Raw genomic sequence first — 26,576 nt, 5'->3', positions numbered from 1 at the left:
CTGCCACCCTGGATTTGATCCTCTCATTTTTTATCTTCAGCGCTACAATCTCTTTATTTAACTCTCCATTTTCTCTCTCTAGCCACTCGATTTTTTCTGTTTTTGCTCTTAAATCGGCCGCTACAGTTCGGCTCACTTTTTTCTGTTCCTCTTCCAGTGTATGTTTTCTTCTTAATTTGTCTTCATAATCACATCTTAGTTGTAGTATAGTTGCATTTGCTTTCTCCAGGTCCAGAGGAATTTTTCTGATTTGTTTCTTGTAATATGCATTTGAATTTATAAGTATTTTATTTTCCTTTAGCCAGTTGTGTGTCTCGTCCGTTCTGTTAAGTCGCTCCAGTTTAATCCTCAGACTTTCCACGATTATCTGAAGCTCTTGGTTCTCCTTCTGCATCTTGCTGTGGTCCTTCTGTAAATTGTTAATTTTTGTCAACAAAAAATTTTGTTCTTCCATCTTTGCTCTCTGGTTCAAACTGCAAATGAATTTCTCTGTGGAATCTGGGAATACAAAGGCAGCCGCCAGTGATGTCATAGACAGAATGAGTGACATCACTGTGACATCAAAGCCACAAGAAGTCTGTTGGGTGTGGGGGAGGGGGGATGTTTTTTTTAAACTTTATTCACAGACAAACTGTACAACGACAGAGTGAAACATTTGTTCTGCCTCCAGAAAAAAAACAAATACAGATAAATATATTCAAGATGAAGAAAAAGCTACGGGGCTTCGGTTCCCAACTGTTCATTCAAAGCAGTACAGATTTCAATAGTTTTAATAGCTATTTTTTGTCTTTGATAGTCTGGATATAAAACTTAAGTTCATTGTAAAATGCAGCAAAGCATGGCTTCCCCTACCTGGAACAATGAATATGATATTTAAATAGTGACAATAAAGGATTTATGAGAAACTCTGAACTGTTGAGCTCTTTGCACCTCAGCTTCCGCGTTCGGGGAAAAGCGGCTCAATCTTTTCCGATCTATTGAAAAAGGCTCTTTACACTGGGTATTTGCAGGGCTTGTCCAAGGTAACAATTAATGATGTACATGAAGCCCCGACAAGTAAGCTGGAGAAAGGTTTTAAGATGTTCGCCTCGTTATACACAGATACGAAGGTGAGTTTTACTTTCTTTAAACTTTGTGGCTAACATTAGCTTTAGCTTATGATAGACATTTTTCTTGTAAAAATGTGCTATTTAAGTATCTAAACATTTTTCATCCATTCTAACGGACAATGTTTTTACCTTGTTTTCAAGTATATTATGTGGTTTATTGTCGTTAGTGTCAGAGACTAAGTAATGGGGATTTTACGGTTTAGGCTTTTTGCTTCTGAAGCACAACAAGCCCATAGCTTAACAGTAGAGCAGCTCTGGTGTCGGAGTTCTAGTTCAGCTGACTGTTCAGGTTCAAAGTTGTTGCTTTTAGAAAAATATGGCCGTGTTCCTTAAGGTCTCCGTGTTATTTCGCTTTATTAGTTTTGCATGCTTCTTGTGAAGCAGGACGGTGTTTACAGCAGTGTGTACAGGCGGATCAGTTGCTCGCTGTCTGGCTCTGGTCTGCTCTCTGGTTCCCATAAACCAGGCATGTCCAAAGTCCGGCCCGAGGGCCAATCACGGCCCGCGGTCAGATTTCATACGGCCCGCAGCTTCGGTCTTATAATGTATTATTTATGGCCCGCCTGCACTGTCAAACAGAATAAATAAATCATAAAACTTGAAACTGTAATTCCTCCTTTCACCAAATGGTGGCAGCACCACTTTAATACTATCAGTCTCTGCCTCCGTGCAGCGAACCCCTCTCCATTCATTTCTGCCATGGCCACTGCAAAGAAAACAAGTTTACAGTGAGGGCCGCCGCTTTCAAGAGAGATGGGAATTATAACACTTCTTCACTGAAAATCAGGGCGATTGTGCTTGTCTAATTTGTAATGAGACGGTTGCCTTGTTTAAGGATTTCAACGTAAAGAGACACTTCCAGAGTAAACATGCTAACACATACAACAAGCTAACAGGAAGTGACCGTGCTGAAAAACTGAAGCAGCTCCAAGCTGCACTGGCATCGCAACAGCGATTCTTCACGCGGGCCTGTGAGTCAAAAGAAAATACCACCAAAGCAAGCTACGATGTTAATGTTAATAGCTAAACATGGCAAACCTTCTACTGGAGGTACATTTATCAAAGACTGTTATGAAAATGGTGGAGAACATTTTGCCCTGAGAAGAAGCAAGAATTTGCGAATGTTTGCCTGGCATGTAACAGTGTGGCACTGAGAGTTGAAGACATGAAACTGAGTGTTTTGAACGGCAACGTCTGTCACTATCAGCAGTGAAGAGCGAATCGAACATTTATGGCACTTAATTTTATTAAACTCTTGAGTAAGATTTGGTTATTACTGTTGATGTTATGAACCTGTAGATGTGACAAACTATTACTTTCTGAAAGATATTGTAAATGACAAGAGCAAAATTCACTTGTTTTAAGATTTAATAATAATAGACAACTTTGCATTACTTATAACTCCTGTTTAAAATGTTCTTGAGGCAAAGATATTTTTAAACTCATGTAAATTTAAGGTATTTCATACAGTTTGTTCAATGTTATCTGACTCTCCAGATATGAATGAAAGGCAGAATTTGGGTTTTTAGAGTTGTTCTCATTTGCCTGAGTGGCTTATATTTGGTTATTTTGTCATTTGAAAAATAAAGATAATTGTGACAATGAAAATTCTTTTATAACAGTGTGTATTTGCATGAAACTTTTGTAGTTAAAAAATGTCCGAGCAAACTATTGGCCCCCGAGCATCTTCACTTTATCAAATCTGGCCCTCTTTGCAAAAAGTTTGGACACCCCTGGGTTAGGCGAACATTACTTACCTTATTGGACCACATTTACCAAACCACAGAGGTTCTAATAAAACTCAACTTGAAATAGTCACTGAAGGTCTTTGAAAAGGAAATCTAACCGTTCCAGACATTTCAGTCTGGAGAAATTCTGTCACAAACACAAAGAAAGAAAATGTGACACTGAAAAGGTGGAATCATCTGATCTACATGCACTTGGGATGTTGTTTTGTTTTTGACTGGATGTGTTTAATCTTGATTCTGTATTTACAGAAAGCTCTGTAGCAGCCAAGGAAGCCTGGGATGGCCTCTTAATGTCAGAGTGATTTATGGGAGTTCTGACAGCGTTGGATATTTTTAATAGATATTTGACAGCCAAAAACATTACAAAATATCATCCATTTGAAATAGTCCAAATAATTCTTTAAAAAGATTTCCTGAAGCACCCTGTTTCTCACTGACCGACTACAGCAGATCGGCAGAAAGCTTAGAGAGACTGACCAGGGGTGGCCAGGTCTAGGGTATAGAAAAGGTGAGTGAGTGTGTGTGTGTGTGTGTGTTCCTAAAGTCCCTTTGTGTGACAGAAGACAGGCAGCAGCTGGATACTGTCACGTTAATTCACAGGAGCCGTTCTGTTGAGACTCAGACTGTTTTGTAAATCCATCAGCAAAGCCATCTGCCTCCATCAGCGACGGCTTTCTGTTGCACATGGGACACAGCTGGTTGCGTTCCTGCGAGGCCCTCATCCAGACGATGAGGTTCCAACGCTGGCCGCAGGAGATGGGCAGGGCCCCGTGCATGTGTTGGCCCCTGTGCAGGAGGCCCTCGCTAACCCTGTGCTCAACCTCTGTGCACTCCGTCTCACTTATGGACACCTGCAGGACGAGACAGGACCACAAGCTTTAAATCAGGTCTAGGAAAAAATGCTCATGTCTCCGTGTCACTACATGCTAATAATGGAGTTTATTTCATCATAAAACAGAAAAAATGTGGAGCTGAGAGCATCACCTGTCTCATGTCACCAAAGAAAAGGTTTCCGTCTTTGAACTCTTTGCCCAGGGAAACGTTAAGAGTGACCTCTGCGTTGTCGTAGTGATAGCTCAGATCCAGGTCTTCGTTCATGGCGTACTTGACAACAAAAGCTTTGTGGCTGTCCAGACAGCGGCCGCCGCAGTCCGGGTACAGCAGGGAGGCGAGAGGCTGCAGGTAGTGCTCCCTCAGAGGAGTGATGAAGTCCTCGTCAAAGCCCAACTCGTTGAGAAGAATCTACGGAGACGAGAACAGCCCGAATAAAGCAACTTCCAAAAGCTGCAGCAATCTCAAAACAGCCCACCGCTATTTTGAGATTAGCGGTGGGCTAATCTCAAAATGAGATGAGGTTCAGGTTCTTAGGAAGGTTTTGTGGAAATGCCGTCTTCATTTATTGATGCCTTTTATTCTTAAAACCGACCAAGATCCGTGAACATGTCTGTCTTAATGAACTGATATAATTTTTTTTCTTCCTGTACTCAAAGGTCAGGTTTGGTCTTCCAGGATCGAAAAGAAAAATAGAAATAAATAAATCTATCTATCTTGAAGGTTGAGATTCTCCAGGCAGAGAAGCTGAGCCAAGCTAAGCCCTATTAATGTAGGTTATTACATATATATTCTATATTATCTTGTGTTTTTTTAAAAAAAGGGCTGGCCAACAGAAACAAGTGTTCATTACCCCGTAGTGGTTCATGGTGTTGGGTCTTCCTTTAGGGGCTGATGACTGCTCAAAGTGCTCCAGCTCCTCCACCAGCTGCTCACAGAAGCTTTTCTCAAACACTGGGAGACGATAGACTCTTGGAGCTTGAAAAGACAGACAAAACAAAACAATGTTTTCAGGGCAACCTGCAAGCCTTATGGTCAGATTTCTCAGTGCAGCTCAACAAACTGTGGTTATATAGTCTGGCCTTACAGAGAAATGTGCTGTTAAACAAATACAAACTACAGGAAACCTAAGGTGGGAGAATTTATCTTATTTCTCGCATTCCTCCACCGATGCTTCTTCAACGAAGCGGACGCTTCATCACCTCCTACGTCCTCCAGCAGTTCGCTAAGACCTTCTTCACATGCGTCGCTGCTGCTGCTGCAGTACGCAACCAGCTGCTTGAGCTCCGGCGCCAGGTAAGACTCCTGAGGAGAGGAGGAGCGAAGGCGTGGAGTCTCAGCAAAGCACAGCAACACGCAGCCAGTGAGCATTGGGTACCTGCAGGTGGTAGACATGAGGGTGGAGAGGCTCGTATGTGTTTTTAATGGCAGCAGTTCTTTCAGCCGATGTCTCACATGTGTGCCTTCTTCTGTCCACCTCCTGGGAAACCTGGAATTGGAAGCTGGAATAAACTGGGTTGAACTGAATAAGAGTTGACCTGAACTACTGGATCAGATCCCCCCTCTCCCCCCTCCCCTGTAAGGAGTCAATTTGTTTAAAACTCACATTTTATAATGTAAATCTGAACTGAATTTGAGCGCAATCTGTTAGGACTGTTCTTATTGGTAGATATCCTTTTTATTACCTGATTAACTTAATTAGTTCAACGTTTTTCTCAAAGTGTATAATCCAATGGAAAATTAGCTCTTTGGCTCTGAATTCAAATATGGCTTCCAGAAGTAGAAACCTTTTTACACATACTTTGCAAACATGGTGTTCTCACATCTCTGGTGGCCAGGAGTTGTTTTTCTCTCCTATGTCACCAGACGGCCTCCGTAGTATTCTATGCGCTAAATCCAATTGACTTTATAAACAGACCACGTCACACGCTCTCACGCCTCTTTACCTTGGTAAGCACGTCTACAAACTGCTGCTCCGTGACGCAGCCGAGCCTCGTTAGCAGCTGCACGTGGAAACAAAATGGCACTTATATCAAAAATAAACAGCGAGCATGTCCCTTTTAAATGTCTTATTTGTGTACGCCGCTAACAACTGTTACTGACTCACCGGCTGGTACTGCAGTCTGAACTGATGCTCGGACACAAAGCGAACATGCAGCTTGTAGTCGTCCAGGAAGATGTTATCTGTTGTGAAGCAGCTGCAGGTATAAAACCGAGACTTTCTGTCTGCGTCGTTTGTCATGTTAGAAAGGATTTTATTCAAAAACGAACTGGAAAACTGAATCCCAGCGCAGCTGACACATATGACAGCGCAGGTTATTTCTTCCTGCCTACCACATCCGGTGCGTCTTCCAAATTAAAAGCACATGAGGAAAATGGAAATGGAAATACTTTTCAAGACACAAAGACTTTCTTTAAGCAAAGCTTGTATTACCAAGGTAATTATTAACTGATGTATTAAACACTTTCAGACACAGTAAGACTTAAACATGAGTGTGTTGTAGATAGGGCAATATGAAGTGAAAGCAAGACAAGATTTCAAAATGTAAGATTTTTTAAAATGATGATTTAATTTATTAGAGGGGTACAAAGTTGTTCAAATGAAATTCGGTGAACTATAAAAAAAATTACCTGCCTCCAAACCTAGAATTTGTCTTGAAAAACGTGGAATAATTTGCTACATCTTCCTCCAGAGGGGGTTACTAACAAGAAAACGAAAGCGTAAAACAACAGGTTTTGAGTACACGAAGAAGAACTAAAACAGTAGGTGTGCACCATTTTTAATTTGGCAAGGCACGAAGCGGCGGATAGGTGTCGATTGAACTCCATGTCAGACGACGCACAAGTCGAATGCCCTGTTCAGAATCAGCGGTGAGAGCGGCATACGCTATCTTAAACTATGTGACTGAAATACACATAAACACCTCATTTTGAAACATGCACTATAGACTTAAGAATAAAGTCTGTGAATCTGCAAAGTGCTTCACTTTGGTCTGTCTTCCAACCTGGGAAAGGTCTCTGCTTTATATGTAATTATGGCTCGTTTAAATTGCCAGCACTGAATCCTGTAACAAACTTAGAAAAACTCCTCTAACTCCGCTTTTGTCGTCCCCTTTTACCATACTCATCGTCCGGCGAACTGTTAAGGAGCGCACCCAGACATCCACGGGCTCTGTGTTGCTATCTCGCCGCTGTTGTGATTGTGGCGCCTGTCCCTGCAGAGAGGAGCTTTCTGCTGCCGAGTATGCCGGCCGGGGCTGCCTGGCTGTCGGCTCATTTCTTCTCTTTGGGGTGCGCGGTCGCTGTGTGACATGCTGAGCGTGGACTCATTACAGGTGGCCGAGGAGGAGGTGGTGGAGTCCAGCTCCAACAAACTCTCGGACATCTACACTTTTGTGGCCAAAGGCAGCCTCCCGCAGACGATGAATCCTTTACAGAAGAAGAATTTCAAAAGATACGCCCAGAAGTTCGTCTTTGATGGTAAGACCGCTCGTAAAACTCACCCACATCCTTTCTCAGAGACGCTCAGATAAACAGGTACAAAGTTGGAGTCAATGAATCGGGGAAACTGGAATTGCCTACAGTTTTAAACGCATCTCGGTTTTTTTGTTCTGTTCCTGTCTGTATCCAAGATGGAAAATTGTATTATGTGGGACCCAAAAAGGACGAGAAAAGGGAAGTGGTGATCGAGGCTGAGAGGAAGAGGCAGATTTTCCTCGACTGCCACTTCAATGACATCGGCCATCACCTGGGCCAGAAGAAGACCGTCCACAGGATCCAGAGCAAGTACTACTGGCTGGGCATCATCAAGGACGCAGTGGACTGGGTAAGCCTGCTTTTCTTCCTCTTCCTGCTGCTGCATCAACATTTCACACCCTGCATGGCTAACACACAGCTGCCACTCTTCTAGATCAAACTGTGTGAGACCTGCCAACAAACGGAGAGGAACAAGAACCTGGCCAGGACCGTCCGGCCCATTAAAGTGGACGCGCCCTGGGATATAGTTGGGATAGATTTCACAGGTCTGTTTTGAGAATTCAAAGAGATTACATCGACAGTATGCTGAAGGTCCTTCTCTCCTCAACAGGGCCCTTGACTGAAAGCCAGCATGGCAACAAAAGTGTGATACTATTCATAGATTATTTTAGTAAATGGCCAGAGGCTTTCCCCACGCAGACAGCAGACCCGCCGTCAGTGGCCAGGTGTATCTCTAAGTGTGTGTACAGGTAAGAGGAATCTGATTCAATCTGTGGTGTGATTTCAGTAGGGCTGGATGATAAATTAATAACCGTATATATTGCGATAAACACACGATCAATCTCTTTGCCAGCGTTGCTAGGTAGGTGAATGGCATCAACTAACTCACTCACACTTTGGTTACCTAGCAACAACCTGTTGAGTGAATTGCGCAGCAGCAGTTTCATGTTAAAAATAAAACAAAAGAAAACAATGGTGTGGAGTGAAAACTGTGGTTAAAACAGAAAAGGTCCCTCTACCTTTCAGATGTTTAAAACAATTAATTAACCAATAATTACTGATATCGATTGATATGAAACACTTGTATCATGCTGCGTTTTTCAGCCATATCATAGGTTTCAGGTCGTCCAGAGCTGTAGATCTCTGCAGACGCTCCATCGTAACCGTGGTCGTCTTGTCTCATTCCTATAAACATACACTACCGTTTGTGGTTATAATCTGAGAAAATGGTGGATATTTTAGCAAACTTCTGTAACGTAAGAGAAACATGCACTTTTCTTAACCTGAAGTATTTTTTCGTCAGGTTTGGAGCCCCTAAAACAATAGTGTGCGCTCAGACTCCAGAGTTCTGCGACGAGGTGAGACTGTCGGCACCAGAAATGCCTTTGGCCTCCAGGCTCCAGGTCAGATCTGTTAAGTCTGAGGAAATTATGAAACTTTTTTTTTTAGGTGTCAAAGTTGCTGTGTGAGAAGTGGAGCTTGGTGCAGAGGGTGTCTCCTCTGGATCAACCTCAGCTCAACCCGCTGCACGACTGCACGGCGCCGCTGCTGAAGGAGGCCGTGGTGCAGATGGTGATGGAGAAGCAGGGCGACTGGGACGACTTTCTGGACCCGGTGCTCTTCTTCTTCCGGACCTCGGCCAACCCGACCACCAAGTTCACCCCGTATTCGCTCATCTATAGCCGCAAGGCCAGTTTTCCCAACGAGGTGGGCCTGCAGAAGATGAACCATGTTTTCAGGTCGTTTTTTTAATTTAAATTTTTTAACAATATTTTGTTTCCTTTCATGTAAACCACACAGACCCTGCTGAGTTATGACGACCCAGAGCAGGATGCGTGCAAAGAGAAAGCGTCTACATATATGGATGTAATGCAGGAGCAACATAATGCTGTTAAGCAGCTGGTAAGATTCTGTATTCTCTTTTTGTCTAAAAATACTCCTTTAATTATTATCATGATTTTTTTTTTAACTAAAACTTAAAATAAGTACCATTTTTGGCCTCTTGGGGGCAGCAGAGGAACCATAAAAGTGGACCAATTTTGTTTCACTGCAACTTTGCTGCTTTATCAGCTTGTTCTACGGTTTTAGTTCAATTCAATTCTTAGTTCAAATACTTTATTGATACCTGAGGGAAATTAAATTAAATAGTTTCCAGTCCGTTGGCTTAATATGAGAGATATGTTAGAAACTATTACCTCATAATCTGTTTTAGTGAACAGCGTTCATTAGTCGTGGCATTTATCATTTAAAGACAGTTTCCACAAAGTAAATGCACAAAAAAAAGTTTGCTTCATTTGAATAGGAAAAATAGATAGTTTGGTTGCCTTTTCTTTATTTGAAGCAGAGATGCCCTCATCAGCAATTTAGTTAGGCAAGGCAGGGCAAATCTGCTTTACAGCGTGAAAGAAAATTACGTCAAGAGACAAGAAATGCATTAAAACAGCTAACTGAGAATCCAGGCACCACATATAGAAATAAAAAATCGGTTTAATGTTGATTTAAGCAGCCAAGACGTGATCAAATGAACCGATTGAATTGTCATTTATCTGTATGATAAAGATGCTGTAAGCAATAATATTTTCAGTCCTGAGTTAAGGGAGTCAACGGTTTCTGCATGTCTCGGGTCTTCAGAGCGTTTATTTCAGAGTTTTGGAGGAAACGCACTAAATGGTACCTACTCATGTTAGGTTCTGGTCCTGTTAACACCAAGTAAGCACGTCCCTGCTGATCTGTAGTAATTGAAACCCGAGGGATCGGGATACCTTCCAGGTAACTCTGGCCCCGTCACCAGGTACTGCCTTACAGATGAATAACAAGCTTCTGAAATCTCTCTCATAACGATTGGAACGAGGGCTGGTGTAATGTGTTCCATTGTTTTAGTGTTTGGTCAGGGATCTGAATTATTTTGCTTTTACTTACTTGCTCTCTAACCAACTGAAAGTAAAAGCTCGATCTCCAGTTTGGACAGGGAGCCCTTACATCTTGCAGTGCTGGCTGGTTTAAAGTAGCCTTCATGTGTATGTCTGAAGTAAGGTCTAAATCCATGATTACATAAAGGTGTCTGTAGTTTTAAGCATTGAGCATGTCGAGAAGGCCAAAAAAATAAATTTAGTTTAATTTTTATTAAGTTGGAGAAAATTCCTTCCCCCATTGATATGATTGAAATCGTCATGTAGATTACTGAGCGCTGCGGCCATGTGGTGACACAGGATTCTAAAGATGTCTGTCATCACCGTTGTTACGGTAACAAACATCATCAAGCCCTATTCTGAACTCTATATGCATGTGCATACTAAAACGGACCCTTGAACCTGCTGCTTTACCGTCGGGTGCTTCAAGGTCAAATACGCAAAAATATCTCCCAGCATTAAGGGCGACAGATTTCAAGACATAAACATTCAATTAACAACAAAAACCATATCCTTGATAATCATTTTAGTGACTGGTGTTTTGAAGGATTATTTACGCTCTGGCCAAATTACTAATGCCAGATGACAGGTCACAGAGTCCATTCCAAACAATAGAGGCCCAAGAATGGAACCTTGAGGAACCCCACATGTAATTGCTATTCACTCAGATTAATCGTTGTCAAATAAAGCTGCCTGCTGTGGTCAAATAATAGAGAGCTACAAATTGAATTCAATACAGTTCAGTTGTTTTGGCAGAATGCCACTTTTGAAATAATGCCACTTTAATAAATTTACACCTTACAAGACAAATTGCTAGTTTGCATTCAACTACATTTTTATTCATCAAATTAGTTTGTACAAATACCATCCAATTAAAAAGAAAGATGCGTCAAAAACTAGCGTGTATGCTGACTGAATTAAATAAAATCTTATTTTTCTGTTTTTTTGTGCATGTGTGTGTGGTCTACTTACAGGTAATAGCCAACATGAACGCAGCCTACAAGCAGGAGAAGAAGAAGAACGCCAAACGCAGGACCCAGAACACGCCCCCCACCACATTAAAAATGAGCCCCTACATTAAAACGGAGCCCCTGTTCGGCGTGGTGGACTCGCCCCCGGCCAAAAAGGTCAAAGAGAGCTTGTATTTGTCGTTTCCCGTGGAGACGGTGCTGGCCACCGAGCAGAACAGCTCTGAGGACGTAAAGGCTGAGCTCACATACCGCTTGGCTGAGCCTGACGTCCACTGAGGAGGATGACTCGGCAGAAAGACGACGCGTCAGCAGCATGTGGGCTGCCCGGAACCTTAGGCAGAAGGTCAAAGGTCGACGTCAACAAGCAGTGGAAAGCGACTAAGGTGAACGCTGAGATGCACCTGCAGTGCCTTGCAAAAAAAAAAAAAAAGAATAATAAATCACTTCTTCACATCTTAAGATTACAGTTTTTAATATGTTAGGATTTTATGTGATAGACCAACACAGAGTAGTGCAGAACTGTGGAGTGGAAAAAAAAACTTGCACTTGGCTTTATTAAATTTTTTCCTTCATATATGAATAACAGGTGCAAATCCGGGTGTGTCAAACAGCGTTCCACTTCCAGAGGGAGAAATATTTGCCAATTTCAAGGTATTGTCACAGGTTTTCACCTGGATTTGGATCCAGACTTTTATTGGGCCATTTTAACACATACATGTGGTTTAAACACGTTCAAGGTCGCTGACCTGTTAGAAGGTGAACCTTTGTGGCCTTTAGCACGTTTTCTACCAGGATTGTCCTGTTTTTGCCTCTGTCCTTCTTTCTCTAATCAACTCTGATCAGCTTTCCTGTCCCATGTCCACAGCATGATGCTACCTCCACCACGTTACACTGACAATGTGTGTGTGGGCCGATGTCCACTGTTAAATTCCCACACATGGCATTTTCCACACACCCTATTTCCCATTACCATTTGTGGATACAAATGTTGGAACAGTTATTTTACAACAATAAGGTTGTGAGTTTAAATCCCAGCCTGTTGGTGTATGGCCTGCGTTGTGTTGTAACTTATTTTGTCTTTATGACGTCGTTTCTGCCATGATGTTCTCCAACAAACCTTTAATGCCATTAAATAACACACAGACACAAACTGCTTACAATTGTTTTACAAATAATACTCTAAATTATGCACTACTTTGTGTTGTCACATAAAATGTAGTAACAAAGCAGAAATAAGGAAGTTTGTGTTTTCATGTGGCAATAATGTAAAAATTTTTTTAAAAAAAACAACGACAAAAACAACAACAACTTTATACAAATGCTTTAATGAAGCCCTGACTGTCCTCATCAATCGAGGGTGCAGAAAATCATTGTGAGCGTCTCATTTGGCCAGAAATCGGGAACCTAACCTGAAAAACTGCTATAAGGATTTGTTCATGTGTGTTGACAACTTTTTTGTCTCCCCTCACACGCACAACACAACTTAAACTTAGTTAGGTTAAATCATCACCTTACATTTAGTGAGTAATGGTTTTAAAGTCGAGATTTTTTTCTTTTTTTCTCACTTTTCAAGTGCAGACATAATATTTTAAATTCACTTTACTGTTTGAATTTACTTTAATGTTGCTCATAAAGCAGGAACCTGAGCAGAAATATTTGACCTATATAATTATTTCACACATGGTATGTATTACACCTGCGGGGACTTCTAATTGTATGACTCTCAAAAACATGTGGAATTTAATCAACTTTATAATGTAACAGTAAAGTTATTCAATTCTCATGGCTTTTTAAAGTTAAATGTTGAAACTATTTAAATGAGTGATTATAATGTTTCAGCATACAGTTGAATAATCTTCTGGGAGGAGCCACATGGCGGTCATTACCACAACAAAGCGTAGAATTTCACAGATCCTATATATACGAGATGCGCCACCCATTCTAGAAAATGATGTGCCGATTAAGGCTACACTGTTTCTTGGGAGCTCGCATCTGGGAATTATATATCACGTTTGGGTATTGTTTTATGCCAATTGGAGAAAAACTGTGAATTGTAAAAAAAAATAAAAAATAAAAATTCTAGTCCTAACTTCTATTAACAGTGCAGGGCAAAAACAATGCTTTTTTTCTTCGTTTGTTCACAAATAAAGAGTGACGTGTGTGTCATTGTTTTAAAGAGATACAAACTGCGGTAGCAATAAATAGCTCATATCTTCAACTTTCGACATGTTTAGATGTGTGGCCGCCATGCTGGATATTATACAACACGTTCTAATTTACTTAATAAACAAACATAAAGCCAGAGTGTAAAGGGGCTCACTTGATTGGCTCTTCCTGTGAGTGGTCTGGAGTACAGACGATCTTTGATGCCGGTGTAAACTTGACACTTCGGCCATACGTTTAGTGAAGCCCAACTTGCTTCGGTGAGGCGCGAGTGTCGCGTCTGTTTGCTTGTGTGCTTTAACCAAAACTGGGACCGGATGCAGTTAGTAAGCAGAAGTAACATATAGACTGCTGGACGGTGAGGTATTAAACCAATATGGTGCTATCTGTTACCTGACTTTAGCTCAGCACCTGCTAGCTGCTAATATTAAACACCAAGCCACGAGGCAGTAACAGTGGCATGACTAGGAACTACCTGCTCTTATCGTCATTTCTGAGAATAGTTTATGGCGCAGTGAACTACTTCAGTCCTTGATGATATTTAAAAGATACGCTTGAAGGAACCGGAAGCAAAAATAATTTCAAAATAAGAGTTTAAGTTAGAGATTGAGATACTTCAAAACGCGGAAGATTTTTTTTTTTAACAATGTGAAAATGTAAATGAAAGTTACCAGAAAAGGTTTTTTTTTTTAAATTAAATTTCAACAGTTTGAAATAAGACTAAATAATTAGTCTTATTTTTAAAAAGTTGCTGTTTTTCCGGTCACTAAAGCTTCGGGAGTTCTAAACTCTGACTTCAATATAATCAGCATGGGCATCCATGCACCTGTCATCTGCACTCTGCTGTACGTTGTCCTTGACAGTGTCATCACCACTGTCCTTTACATCAAGGGGACAGAGCTGTCCCTCTTCATACGTGATGTCCTGGACTTTAACATCCTGAGCTCTGTCCTTGACCTGTGGGGCATTGTCCTTCTCCGAGCATCCCTCCTGCTGGGTGCCTCCATTGGTGTTTTATGGAACAGGGAGGATGGCCCGCCCAGGGTCGCCCGGGTCACCACGGTCATTCTCCTCTTCTGCATGGTTGTCATCACCTACACCCTGGTCAAGCTGCTGATGCTGACCGAGGTGGAGCCCCTCAGCCGGCAGCCGTGGATCCTGAGCCTGATGGGATGGACCTGCGCCTCCTCCCTGGGTGTCTTGCTGCTCTGGAGGCGGCTCGGGAGGGTTTCCAGCTCCGAGAGCGGGCTGAACGTCAGGAACAGCCGTGGTGGAGGAGGAAGGGTCTCCGAGGACACAGAGAAGCTGGTGGATACAGCTGGTGAAGAGGAGGAGGCTGGAGGGAGGAAGGAGAAAGAGAAGGTCAGCTCTAGGGCTACGTTGGGACGCTTGCTCAGCTACTGCAGAAAGGATGCTGGACTGCTTTCCTTAGCCGTCCTCTTCCTGTTCGTCTCTGCAGTGTGTGAGTATCCAAACAATGCTGCCATAGCTTGTAATTTCACAATGATAACTCATCTTTCTATGAATGATGTTTATAATCATTTATAGCCTTCTTCCCCTGTGGATAGTAACTACATACAGCAGTGCCAAAGGTCAATGAGCAGCTGTCATAAAAACATGAAAGGCGTTCTCCTTATCATTCAATACGTAGCTTCATGGCTGTAATCGATGTTACACATTTATGGGCCATTCTTAAAGTCCTTGTAGTTCATGAAGAGACTTTAAGAGCATTTTATTTTGGTTTGTCAGATTTTAAAAATGTTACAAGGATTTTTTTTAAAACGAAATTTTAAAACTTTGTTTAGTTTGCATAAACTAAACAGAATGCCTTGTTGGCACCACCGATGAACGTAATTGCAGTTGCATAATCTCACACTTCCCCAGAAACCCATCTTGGCAACACTTTTTACTTTACACCTTTCCACCACACAGGAAGGAGCTTTGACCATTCCTCTTTGAACAATCTCTCTTGACGGTTCATCCTCAGTCCTATCTTGTCTTTAGGTCAGCTCACAGATTCCCTATGGTATGTAGGCCTGGGAACTGAGTTGATCTCAAAAGGCTGTTTTCATCATTATCCTGAAGTCACCCCAGCCCAGTTAAGTCCACTTTAATCGAACAATAGTTTGTTTGCTTGGAAAGTCCAATTGTGGACCAGGAAAGCGAACTCTGGTCCCCCTATAAACCAAAGTCTCTGCTCGGTTGAAATGAGCTCTGGTGTGGTTTGAATGTATTTGTGAATTCCAAGTGGACTGGAGACTGCTCCAGAAGTAGGAAGTGGGCTACAGCGCGGGGCATTCTGGGTAAATACAACCAAAATAACCACACTTGAAGAAGAAATGTCTTCCAAATACAAAAGAGAAATCCTCCAACCTCTAAAATCTGATGCTACTCCATTTTTGTAGTAGTTCTTGGTGCAGTGCCACCAGATGAGGGAGTGAACAGCTTTTTCAAGCATTTGGTTCTCAGAGCCTCTACTTTTACAGATCCTCCTCTGTTAATAGGAAGGAATTTTCTACATGTTCATTATTTGTTTTTAGTCAAACTCCCTTAGGGTGTTTGTTTGTGAAAATTTCCATCTTTGCCCTTATGACCAAAAATTCGACTTCCAGTAGAGCTTAACAAACTCTAGATAATGGGAGGACAAAAAATATTTTTTTTCTTTCATCACTTCCAGACAACCAGTTGAAAGCATCTGCTAGTCTGAATAGAGACTTGCCTGTTCCTGAAAGTAGAAAATCCGAAACGTTTCCACAGAAACAGGATTAGTCAAACAACTTGATTCCTAGTAACTCTTTGTAAAGATTGGCAGATACGTCAAATCCCCATAACCCTCCTTGTTCTGCCAATAACATCCTATATGCAGACCTTTAAAGGTTTCTGCTGTGTGCTGCAGAAAGCTGGTCAGATTGAAAACCCCAAATCTGAAGATTAGTGAGAAGGCACTGCTCCAGCTCAGGATTATGTCTATTTGACCAAATATTGATAGTCTTTCTGATTTATTGCTTCTCCAAATGATTTAATAAGTACATGCTGAATAGATCTATTTTTATATCACAATTCATCCCTTTCTTTTTTTTCAGGTGAAGCTTTCATTCCATTATACTACGGGAAGGCCATAGACAGCATTGTGGTTCACCAGAGCATGGAGTACTTTGCTAAACCTGTAGCCACGTTGGCTTCACTGGCTTTGGTCAGGTGAGTGTGTAAACGTCTACGTCAGTCATGCCCAAGGGCTCGATAGAAGGGGGGAAAAGTTAGGACAATTCCAAGGGTCCCTGACCGACAGGGGGGCCCCCATAAAATTGTGTTGTTGTTTTTTCTTCATAGAAATTAAAAAAAAAAAAAGGGTCCCTGTCAATTACAAAATGAATTATGTAGTGTTTCTCAAATTGTTTTTCGAAGTAAAAAGTAAATGTTACCTTTCGCAGACCAAAAAGCACATCCATATTTGTACTGAACCCCCCTGGATCTGCATGAAATTTCCTGCTTAGCGCGTGACGGTGCTCAGCAAGTTAGAACAAAACAAGAACAACTGAAGTTACTAATGCTGCTAAGAAAAATTATAAAGTCAGGTTTTCAAAGAGAGAGAGAGAAAAAAGAGAAGTGTCAATTTGTAGCCCAGTTTTTCTCCGAGAGAGGAGGGTAGACTGTGAGATTATCAACCATTTAGCATAGTTAGCTTAGCTACAGACTACTGTTTGCCTCCATTTCTCTAGCATTAAGATAAGATAAATCTTTATTGTCACTGTCACAAGAACAACGAAATTCAAAAGGTGCCATCAGTCAGTGCACATGCCCAAAAACAAAAAATAACTGTCTCACAATTCACACACAACGCAAGAATCAACAAATAACTGGCAAAAAAAAAACAAAAAACTTAATGAACGAAAGGAAAAAGAATTACGAACATATTCATATATTTAACTTGTACCTGCACCTTTTACCACACTTAACAACAGATGAATCAGTCAGCAGCAGCTCTAACCCTGATACCAGCATAACCCAGTGAACAAGGTGAGCTACATTGTGTTCAGTGACGAGCTAGTTAGCTTCATTCCAGGCAGTGATAGGGTTTTCTCTCACTTTGCCCTTTTTAGAATTACACAACAAAAATATATTTATTACTGACAGAAATTCAAACAATCTTTATAAAATAATAAAAAACAGCCTCCTGTCTGGACTGAAGCCAGTCCAGACAGTCCTACCTTGGCTTGCATTTAAATTACAGATATCTATTCCCACACACACACACACATATATATATATATATATGTACAGGAGGCTGTTTTTTTAAATTACATAATGTGGCTGCATTTTAGAGTAAAAAAAGTCTTTTGGACTATAGGGAAAAGGCTTTTCTACCTTGGCTCCCGGAGTTAGCCATGGCTGTAAGCTGTTTACTACTAGCTGCTGGGGGAGTGGCTCTGCCTCACCCCGTAGTGATCGACTCCTTGCAGCTGAGCAGCGCCGCCATTCCCCTGGTTAGATTTCTTAGTAGCTGCCTCTCAGACTGCCAGGATCTCATCATACTCTCAGTCTCTGATACTCTTTGTTAGTTGCTAATAAGAATGATCGATCAGCCATCGTCATCATGACAATCCTCACTGCGCCCAGACTGCGGCTGCGGGTTTCCCCTCTTCGTTTTCCTGCTCAAAACAGAGCGCCACTGCATGCAGCGTGTTCATTCTTCAGGTAAACCTTTATATACAGAACAGAAACCACTAAGCTAAAAACAAATTACGAAGTGGATGTCACTAGTCGCTCCGATATCCAAACTTTGCATTCATTTCGCGATATGCTTTTGCCGCTGCTGCGTTCCGCTTCTCTTTCACGGTTACTTGCGCAACTTTGCTTCGTTTCTTAGCAACAAAATACAGCCCATCGTTATTTATTGAAGATTTGAGATTTCCAAAAACAAAGGAATCTAATGTTGCGTTGCGTTTATTACGTTTGGAAGCTCATTCCCTTTCACATAACCGGAAAAGCCGGTTTTTGAAATGTCTCTGACATTTGCTGCTACGTCGTCACAAACCAGACATGTTAAAAAGACGTTATAAGCCTGTGGACCCCGATGGTTTAACGTATCGATACTCGCGGATGAAAAATCAATACCTTCCGAGGGTGGAAAAAATCGATAAATATCTTAAAATCGATATAATTATACAGCCCTATTGGTTACACTGTCTCTGTTGGTTTATGGAGAGACATGTTTTTTAAAAGGGGCCCAATTTAATTTTTTGCCATGGGGCCCAAGATTCCTGGCTGTGCCCAGGGTCGTGCCCAAAGTGGGTCCTCGAGGGCCGGCATCCTGCATGTTTTAGTTCTCTACCTGGTTTAGTGTACCTGGATCAAATGATGGCTCATAAGAAGGCCTTAGGAGAACACTGACGTGCTGAAACATTTAGATCTCACCAGGGAGGGAACTAAAACATGCAGGATGCCGGCCCTCGAGGACCGACTTTGGGCATCACTGGTCTACATCTTTAAGTAGCTGCCAAGTGCTGCTAATCAAATGCATTATTAAACTGTCATCACCACCAGCATGTGTGAATAGCTCTGTGAACAGCAGGCCAACAAAGATGATAAACTTTGTTGGATGATATATTGTCCCAGAAATTATTGCGATAAATGATAATATTGTCATTTTGAGACCATTTTCAACTTTTACAATAATAATGGTGATAATGGCATACTAAAGCACTCTGTCAAGCATCAAGAAACTTTAATTTCTAAAGAACATGTAATACTGGAACTGGCAAAAAAACCATTTTAAATATCAAAAATACGCTGGCCAGATCAGCAGGTGGCTAATGCCTCCTATAATCGTGTGGCTTTCAGGTTTTCTTATGATATATGTCTGTTTACAATTTTAGTTTGTTCTCTTTCTGTGAGCAGCTGCAGATGCATGTTGACCCATGTGTCAGTAGCACCCCCGTTTAGTCTTTTCTTTCTCCTCAGCTCGATGGCCATTGGAGTGCGAGGAGGAGTCTTCACCCTGACAATGGCGAGATTAAACCTTCGGCTGAGGAGCCGCCTCTTCAGAACCCTGATGACGCAGGAAATTGCCTTTTTTGATGAAAACCACACCGGTAATGAAGAAGCACATCCAAGACGGTCAAGTGTTATACGTTTCCCAAAGCTGATGACATCAGTTTTATTTTCATTTAAATTCAAGAAATTCATTTTCAGACAATTTTTTAAGAATGTTTGAAGAGCATTGGTGCTGTGATGCTTAATTGGTAGATACATTTTAATATCATCAGCAAAACAATTGAAGCGAATGCTATGTTTTTGAACAATAGAACCCAAAGGTAATATGTAAGGATAAAATTGTGCCTTTGATACTGGCCCCTGGAAAATAAAATACTATTTTCCACGTACGAAAGGCTGCTGAAAGCTCTAAAACCACAAAAACAGCAGAACTTCCTGAATCACACTTCTCTGTCAGTCCTGATTTCTCCCTTGGTGTAATTTTTTTTTTCTCTCTGATGTTATGACCTGTCCCTGTTGGCCCACAGGGGACATCCTTTCACGTCTGTCAGCAGACACCACCCAGGTGAGCGACCTCATCTCCCAGAACGTCAACGTGTTTTTGCGGAGCGTCATCAAGGGTACCGGCTTCATCATCTTCATGTTTCGGATGTCCTGGAAGCTCACGCTGGTCACCATGATGGGATTCCCTTTCATCGCTCTCGTCTCCAAGCTTTACGGCGAATACTACAAGGTAGAGCGGGTCAGCCTCTTTGTTTCGCAACATACCTGATATCATAGTGTGGTTAAAAACTGGAATCGGTTCCTTCCAGAAACTGACCAAAGAGGTGCAGACGGTCCTTGCAGAAGCTAACAAGGTCGCTGAAGAGACCATCTCGGCCATGAGGACAGTGAGGAGCTTCGCCAACGAGAGCGGGGAGGCCGACTCCTACTACGCCAAACTCTTGGTCATGTTCCAGCTCAACAAAAAGCAAGCCCTGGCCTACGCCTGCTACATGTGGTCCAGTTGTGTATGTTCTGCTGCTGCAGCTTTATGCACAGTGTTGAGGTTTAAATTGTGAGCACCACCAAGCTTTATCTCTGTTTTCCAGATATCAGAGCTTGCTCTTGAAGTGGCTGTCCTCTACTACGGAGGTCATCTTGTACTCACCGACCAGTTGAGCAGCGGCGGCTTGATTTCTTTTTTCATTTACATGCTGGAGCTGGGAGAATGTTTTGAGGTACTTCCTAGGTTATTTCATCAGTTCTTTAGGACCGCAACAAACGATTATTTTGATATTCTGTCGTTCTATCAATTATTCTGTCAATTATTCTGGTTACTAGTCAGTTGATCGGATAAAAAAAATTGGCACATTCCACAGATTTTTCATTTAAGCGTTTTTATACAATGTTAGAAATACACTAAAATATACTAATAAACAATTCAGTTGCAAAAGGTGTTTAATAGGGATTTATTTTTTTTAGAGAATTTGAACCAGGTGAAGCCAAATCTATGCCACTTGTGGAGCTTTCGATAAAACATATTTAGAGACCAAAGTTTGATTTTAATCTTTATCTTAAATGCAAAATGTATTTATTTATTTTGGCTTAATTACTTCTCTGAGGTTGTTGTTCTCCAGCAAAATGGCATTTTATGCTCCAGTTAGTGATGAATCAATTATTAAATTAATTGATGATTTTTTCAGTAATCAGTTAATCAGGATTATTTACAATTAATCGCAATTAATTTAATTAATTTTGATTTATTGAATTAATCAAGATTCATCAAATTAATCACAATTTATCCAATTAATCATGATTAATTGGAATTAATCACGATTATCACAATTTATTTGATTAATCACTATTAACCTGATTTATTGTTTCAGCCCTAAACAGCCAATCATGTCGTAACAGAGCAGCAGATTGCAGTGAAAACCTGTCCTGCCTGCCTTCCAGAGCATTGCGTCAGTCTACACTGGCCTCATGCAGGGGGTTGGAGCAGCTGAGAAGGTGTTTGAGTATCTGGACAGGAAACCCAAACATCCGGCGGAGGGCACCGAGGCGCCAAACTCCTGCACTGGTCTGGTTGAGTTTAGAGACATCACCTTCGCTTATCCAACGCGGCCAGAGGTCGACGTCCTCAAGGTTTGTCCTAGGCATCCTCTCGATTTTATCGATTAATCGGATTTTTGGTTATAATAGTCAAAATCTCACAAGAACACAGTCATAATACTACGAGAACAAAGTCATACGACAATAAAGTCTAAATAAGACCAAAAGCATGTCACAATGTTACCAGGATAAAGTTGGAATATTTGTAGAATGGAGCTGTAATTTCAAAAGGGATACAAGACCAAAACTAACAAAAAATTTAAATGACAAATGCTGAACATCTTTTGAAGTTATATTTTGGCATTCTTTTTACAGATACATTCAGATTCTTACAACACATCAGCATCAGATTTTTATCAGTAGCAGGACTGAAGCTACTGAGTGTACTTAGAAGAAAGAACCATGGACTGGGCGCCAACTGTGTCAATGCATTTTTTTCTCAATGAAACAGATTTTTCCGGACGTTATTCTGGTACTATCGTGTCCTTATTCTGCTAATATTATGACTGTATTCTCTTAATTAAACATACATTTTCATAGCTTAGCCCTAAAGCTCCTTCATAAAAATCTCAGAAGTGATGGCTGAAATGTAAGCAAGTTTTTGAAAATATTTTCTGTCATTCATAATTTCTATTTTTGAAAAGAAAGCGAGAAATTTGTTTGACTAAAATTGGAAATAAGATCCTGTAAGAAGAGAAATCTGATTTTTATTTTTTTATTTTCCAGCCTTACCATGTGTAACTTTATCTTCTTTTCACAATTATGAGCTACTCTGTGCCAGTAAACTACACTGAAGTTTGTTTTTGCAATGTTACAAAATGTAAAAAAAAAAAAATTGAAGGAGTTTTACAATGCACATACACTTCAATTTTCAGTCTATACATTTAGCTAAACCGTATTGAGTGTTCAGCTAAATGATAGCCATATAGTAAATTATCCAATAAGTCTGACTTGTTTATTATTTTAAGAAGACTATTTCTGGGATACGTTTCTTTTTGCAGGGAGTGTCGTTCACTCTGCGGCCCGGAGAGGTGACTGCCTTGGTGGGGCCTTCAGGCAGTGGAAAGAGCTCCTGTGTGAGTCTGCTGGAAAATTTCTACCTCCCTCAGAGAGGCCAAGTGCTACTGGACGGGAATCCTGTTAATGAGTTCCAACATGACTATCTGCACTCCAGGGTGAGCATTTGCAAAAAAAAAAAGTGAAACTAACAGAAGTTGTGAAGTTGCTAGCAATACATTAAGAACTATGAACACTTTGAAGACAACACAGCATCACATGTTTGGGTTGTTCAGTTTCAGACCAGTAGAGGTTTCAAACAGACTCCTATTAACTCACAAAACTAAAGTAGAGATGTTTGGCCGTAGTGGAAAACATCACATTTACTAACCGTCAAACACGGTGGTGGAGGGGTGATGATTTGGTTAGCAGCCACAGGCCCTGGATGGGCACCTTGCAGTTATTAGATGTGTTGCTATCTACTGGTTTGGAGCAAATAAACTAGGCAGCGTAAAGTATAACTTTGTCAGTATAACTTACTAGGTCCATGCTAGTTGCAAACTAGCATGGACCCCACATCTCATAAAAACTCAAGAGTCCTCCACTCTTTGGAGGTTTGGACTTAAACAATTTCTGAGCCACCAGTGGATGGGAGCGATCCACCACTCCCATCCCAGCTTGGAGTGCCTCTTGTCGGGCACTCTAGGCTGCAGCTCTCCCATTCCACCTGGAGGTTTGGACTTTTAGATTTTCAGTTTTGTGCCTCTTGCAAGGCACCGAGCCACCAGTGGATGAGTTCATTATGCCAGAACTTATTTGGCAAATGTGTTTTCCTCTCTCCTTCAGCGCCTGAACTCTTTCAGAAGAGCCAAAAACTGCGAGCGTAAACTGTTTGAAAACTTAAATGTGACATTTTGAATTTTGCCGTTTCTATCGACCTTTTGTAATGCGATACTTCAAAAATGCACATAAAAAACATTGATGGAAACACAGCTATTGAGCCACTAGCTTATTTCAGAGTCAAATGTGAGGCCATGTTTGACTACCGCAGTTTGGCTCAAACTCAATAATGTAACATAACACCGATCCCTAACATGGAATATTAGAAACAGGAAATTAAAAGATATGGTGTACTCACTGGCTTATGTTTGTCCTTCTCAAGTAAATAGTGAATATGCCGAGGGTTATTGTTCATCTGTCATTCCCCTTTTACAATTTGAAAATGTACATTTTTGAATTTTGAACTTAATTATTTGGAACTAACATGCTTTTTGTTATAAAAGTAGGAATAAATTAGTTTCCAGGTTGGAATAAGTCTTTATTAAGGGCTAAGTACACTTTTTATTCTCCTCTATGTAAAGCACTGTAGGAAAAACACTGTGCTGGCCACATGGACTGGCAGCTCTGGTACACATGCATAAAACCCTTAAATGGCAAATAATTGTACATTTTCAGGTTAACTAAGTTTTATAGCATATAATTATATCACTGTTCAATTTTTCTGTTTGTTACTTTTGTGTCTGCAGATTGCTCTGGTGGGCCAAGAGCCTGTGCTGTTTGCCCGGACCATTAAGGAGAACATCTCCTACGGGCTGAGTGACGTCTCTATGGAGATGGTGGTGCAGGCCGCCACCAAGGCTAATGCTCATGACTTCATCACCAGCCTCCCCAAAGGCTACGATACAAGTAATTACCAAACCTGTTGATTTGTTTTTTTCTAAGTAAACCGCCCCTTTTTATTTGAAGCACAAGTGGGACATGAATGATAGATTTCATTATTGCAAGATAAGACCTTTGACCTATACAAAGGTCAAAGAGGCTTTTTTATTATTTATTTATTTCAGTCATTTTTAACCTTTCCATACACAAGTAAAAGACAAAACTAACATAAATAAACAATCTTTGAACTCCTGTCAATAAGAACACAAAGTGTAGACTGAAAAATGTGTAATTTTCTTTTATACTTATAGCATTGTCAAAATCAAAACAACAGGCTTTCCTGTATCATTTTCTAAAACTATGCAGAAAATGAAACTTTTTGTTCTGTTTTTCTGAAGGTGTTGGGGAGAAAGGCTTGCAATTGTCTGGGGGACAAAAACAAAGGGTGGCTATAGCCAGAGCTCTCATCCGCCAGCCACGCGTCCTCATCCTGGACGAAGCCACAAGTGCTCTGGACGCAGAAAGTGAACATATTGTAGGTGAAGTGCTGTCAAATGCAAGGCATCATCACTATAAATACCGTATTTATGGAAGCGTGTGTGAATAATTTGAACTGCAGGTCCAGCAGGCTTTGAACAGCATCATGCAGCAACACACAGTGCTGGTGATCGCCCACCGGCTCAGCACGGTGGAAAAGGCCGACAACATCATCGTGATCGACAGGGGCCGAGTGGCCGAGCGGGGGAACCACAGTCAGCTGATGGCCACCGGCGGCCTCTACTGCAAGCTGGTGCAGAGGCAGGTCCTGGGCATCGAGACCGGGGCGGAGGACCTCAATCCGTCGGAGACCGTCCGGTGGAAGTCTGACAGAGGGCGGAGGCGACAAAGCACCGGCAGCAGCGGGAGCGAGTCGGAGCACAATATGCGCTACTGAGATCGAGCTGCAGAGTGCAAAATGTTTTCAACATGACAGGCGAATGATAATCAGGCTGGTCTGGGCTACTGTGACAGGAAAAATCCCCTAAAAGTCAAAGCACTCCGCTGATATCCAAAGAGGTTGTCACTTTAAAGATTCTGTACAAAATTTCACATCTACTTACTTAACGGCTTCATTAAAGTAGTACAGGGGACTCAACAGCATACAGTGTAAAATAAAATAAAAGCAAGATAAATAATTTCACAACTTTTCCACATAAATTGACAAATATTTTGCACTAGGGCTGCAACTTTTTCACTTCCGATACAATACCGATATTGCAGCTTTGAGTATGGACTGATACCGATATTCACTCAGCACAAATTATGACTACTTTTATTACTTATTCTGTAGTGTGGAATGCTAGAAAAGGCTTGTGAACAATAATAGAACAACTGAGCTATTTATTATTAACCAATGGGTCTGTGTGTGGGATACAAGCACTGCTGGAAAGAAATGCTGGGGCGGACTAAATGCTGGAGTGGAGTGCTTCTGTTGGCCTGCTTGAACAAGAGATTTTAGATGCAGGCCGGCCAATACAATCCGATGCTCAGTTTTTAGCTGATATCAGACCGATTTCCGATATTAGTATCGAATCGGGACAACCCTTATTTTACACAATTCAACTCAAAAACAAACTTGGAAGAAAAAAAATATGAAAAATTAAAAATGTGCAATAACCCAGTTGTATGCACAAGAGTTGGTGTGCTGCATGTTTTAGATTATTCTCTGGTTCAGAGTGTCGGAATAAAACTAAATCGTTTATTACGAGAACATGTAGGAAATGATCAGAAGGTAATTCATCCATTAATTCAACTGTGTTGGACCAGTGCATTTTGAGAGCATCTGTTCATACAATATTTTAATGCATCACTAGCCTTGAATGAATGTTCACGAAATGCTTTATCAGCTTAAAAAAAGGGATGTGCTGCTGTCAATGCACTTTTTTATTTCAGCAATACCTCATTGACATGTCACTGTAACTGTTTTTTACTTTGAAGCTGTCTAGCTGTTTTTTAATTTCTGTTTATTTATAAAAGGGAATTCCTTTATTGGCACTACATATGCTGGATATACTTTCAAATACTGAAAATGATAAAAAGTGTGATCGCTAAGTATGTATAAAAAATGTATGATCTTCCCCTCATTTTTGAAGAAAGTGTTAATTGTAAAACAGATAAGGAGCCATACTAATTTATAGCAAATATTGTTATGGCAACTACTTTAATGCTTCCAGTTCTGTAAAGTTGTGGTGTAAATGCCATGTTAAGTGCATGTGTGTGTGAGTGTGTGTGTGTGTGTGTATTCTAAAGTATACAACTACAATGTTTTTTTTTAACTGACATTTTAATTTATGGTGGATTTTCTCTAATCCACACAGGATAAAATAAACAAACTCGGATGACAAAAATCAGTTCAAATAATTGCAATTGGGATGTGTCACCAAAAACAATTAAACTGTAATCTCCAGATTCAATGACAGTGACTAAGGTGTCAAGGAAATACCAGGCTCATGTTTACCATGAATTGGAAGTAGCTGCACAGGGGTGCAACTTTGTACTTTCTGAGGTGTATGCAGACACAATACAGTGGTGCCACTGTTACACATCATGCATAAACAGCTGCTAAATACAGAAAATGCTGACTAG

At 41.0% G+C, this 26,576-nt stretch overlaps 2 protein-coding genes across 7 annotated transcripts; one reads left to right on the top strand and one right to left on the bottom strand.

Annotated features, from left to right (window-relative positions):
• Positions 1 to 3,175: 3,175 nt before the first annotated feature.
• On the bottom strand, positions 3,176 to 6,034 carry ogfod2 (2-oxoglutarate and iron dependent oxygenase domain containing 2). Of its 6 annotated transcripts, none has more exons than XM_023343750.1 (7): positions 5,796 to 6,034; positions 5,635 to 5,691; positions 5,067 to 5,177; positions 4,816 to 4,993; positions 4,542 to 4,666; positions 3,842 to 4,099; positions 3,176 to 3,708 (listed from the first exon to the last, which is right to left on the bottom strand). In XM_023343750.1, exons 1-7 carry the CDS (start codon positions 5,928 to 5,930, stop codon positions 3,442 to 3,444), a joined length of 1,131 nt encoding a protein of 376 aa, XP_023199518.1. In that variant the 5' UTR covers positions 5,931 to 6,034; the 3' UTR covers positions 3,176 to 3,441. The 6 variants fall into 6 exon arrangements, with proteins under 6 accessions (XP_023199518.1, XP_005806650.1, XP_023199523.1 ...); XM_005806593.3 differs by having other exon boundaries at positions 4,891 to 4,993; XM_023343755.1 differs by having other exon boundaries at positions 4,816 to 5,066; positions 5,144 to 5,177; positions 5,635 to 5,889.
• Positions 6,035 to 13,920: 7,886 nt separating this feature from the next.
• Positions 13,921 to 26,261, top strand: abcb9 (ATP binding cassette subfamily B member 9). Its single transcript, XM_005806606.2, has 11 exons — positions 13,921 to 14,670; positions 16,292 to 16,406; positions 19,170 to 19,300; positions 19,730 to 19,935; positions 20,015 to 20,212; positions 20,294 to 20,422; positions 21,141 to 21,329; positions 22,298 to 22,471; positions 23,819 to 23,978; positions 24,350 to 24,486; positions 24,571 to 26,261. Exons 1-11 carry the CDS (start codon positions 14,019 to 14,021, stop codon positions 24,883 to 24,885), a joined length of 2,406 nt encoding a protein of 801 aa, XP_005806663.1. The 5' UTR covers positions 13,921 to 14,018; the 3' UTR covers positions 24,886 to 26,261.
• The last annotated feature ends 315 nt before the right edge of the window (positions 26,262 to 26,576 follow it).

This window comes from Xiphophorus maculatus, chromosome 12, assembly GCF_002775205.1.
Source record: "Xiphophorus maculatus strain JP 163 A chromosome 12, X_maculatus-5.0-male, whole genome shotgun sequence".
NCBI classification, from domain to species: domain Eukaryota; kingdom Metazoa; phylum Chordata; class Actinopteri; order Cyprinodontiformes; family Poeciliidae; genus Xiphophorus; species Xiphophorus maculatus.
This window is presented reverse-complemented; position numbering and strand designations above follow the sequence as displayed.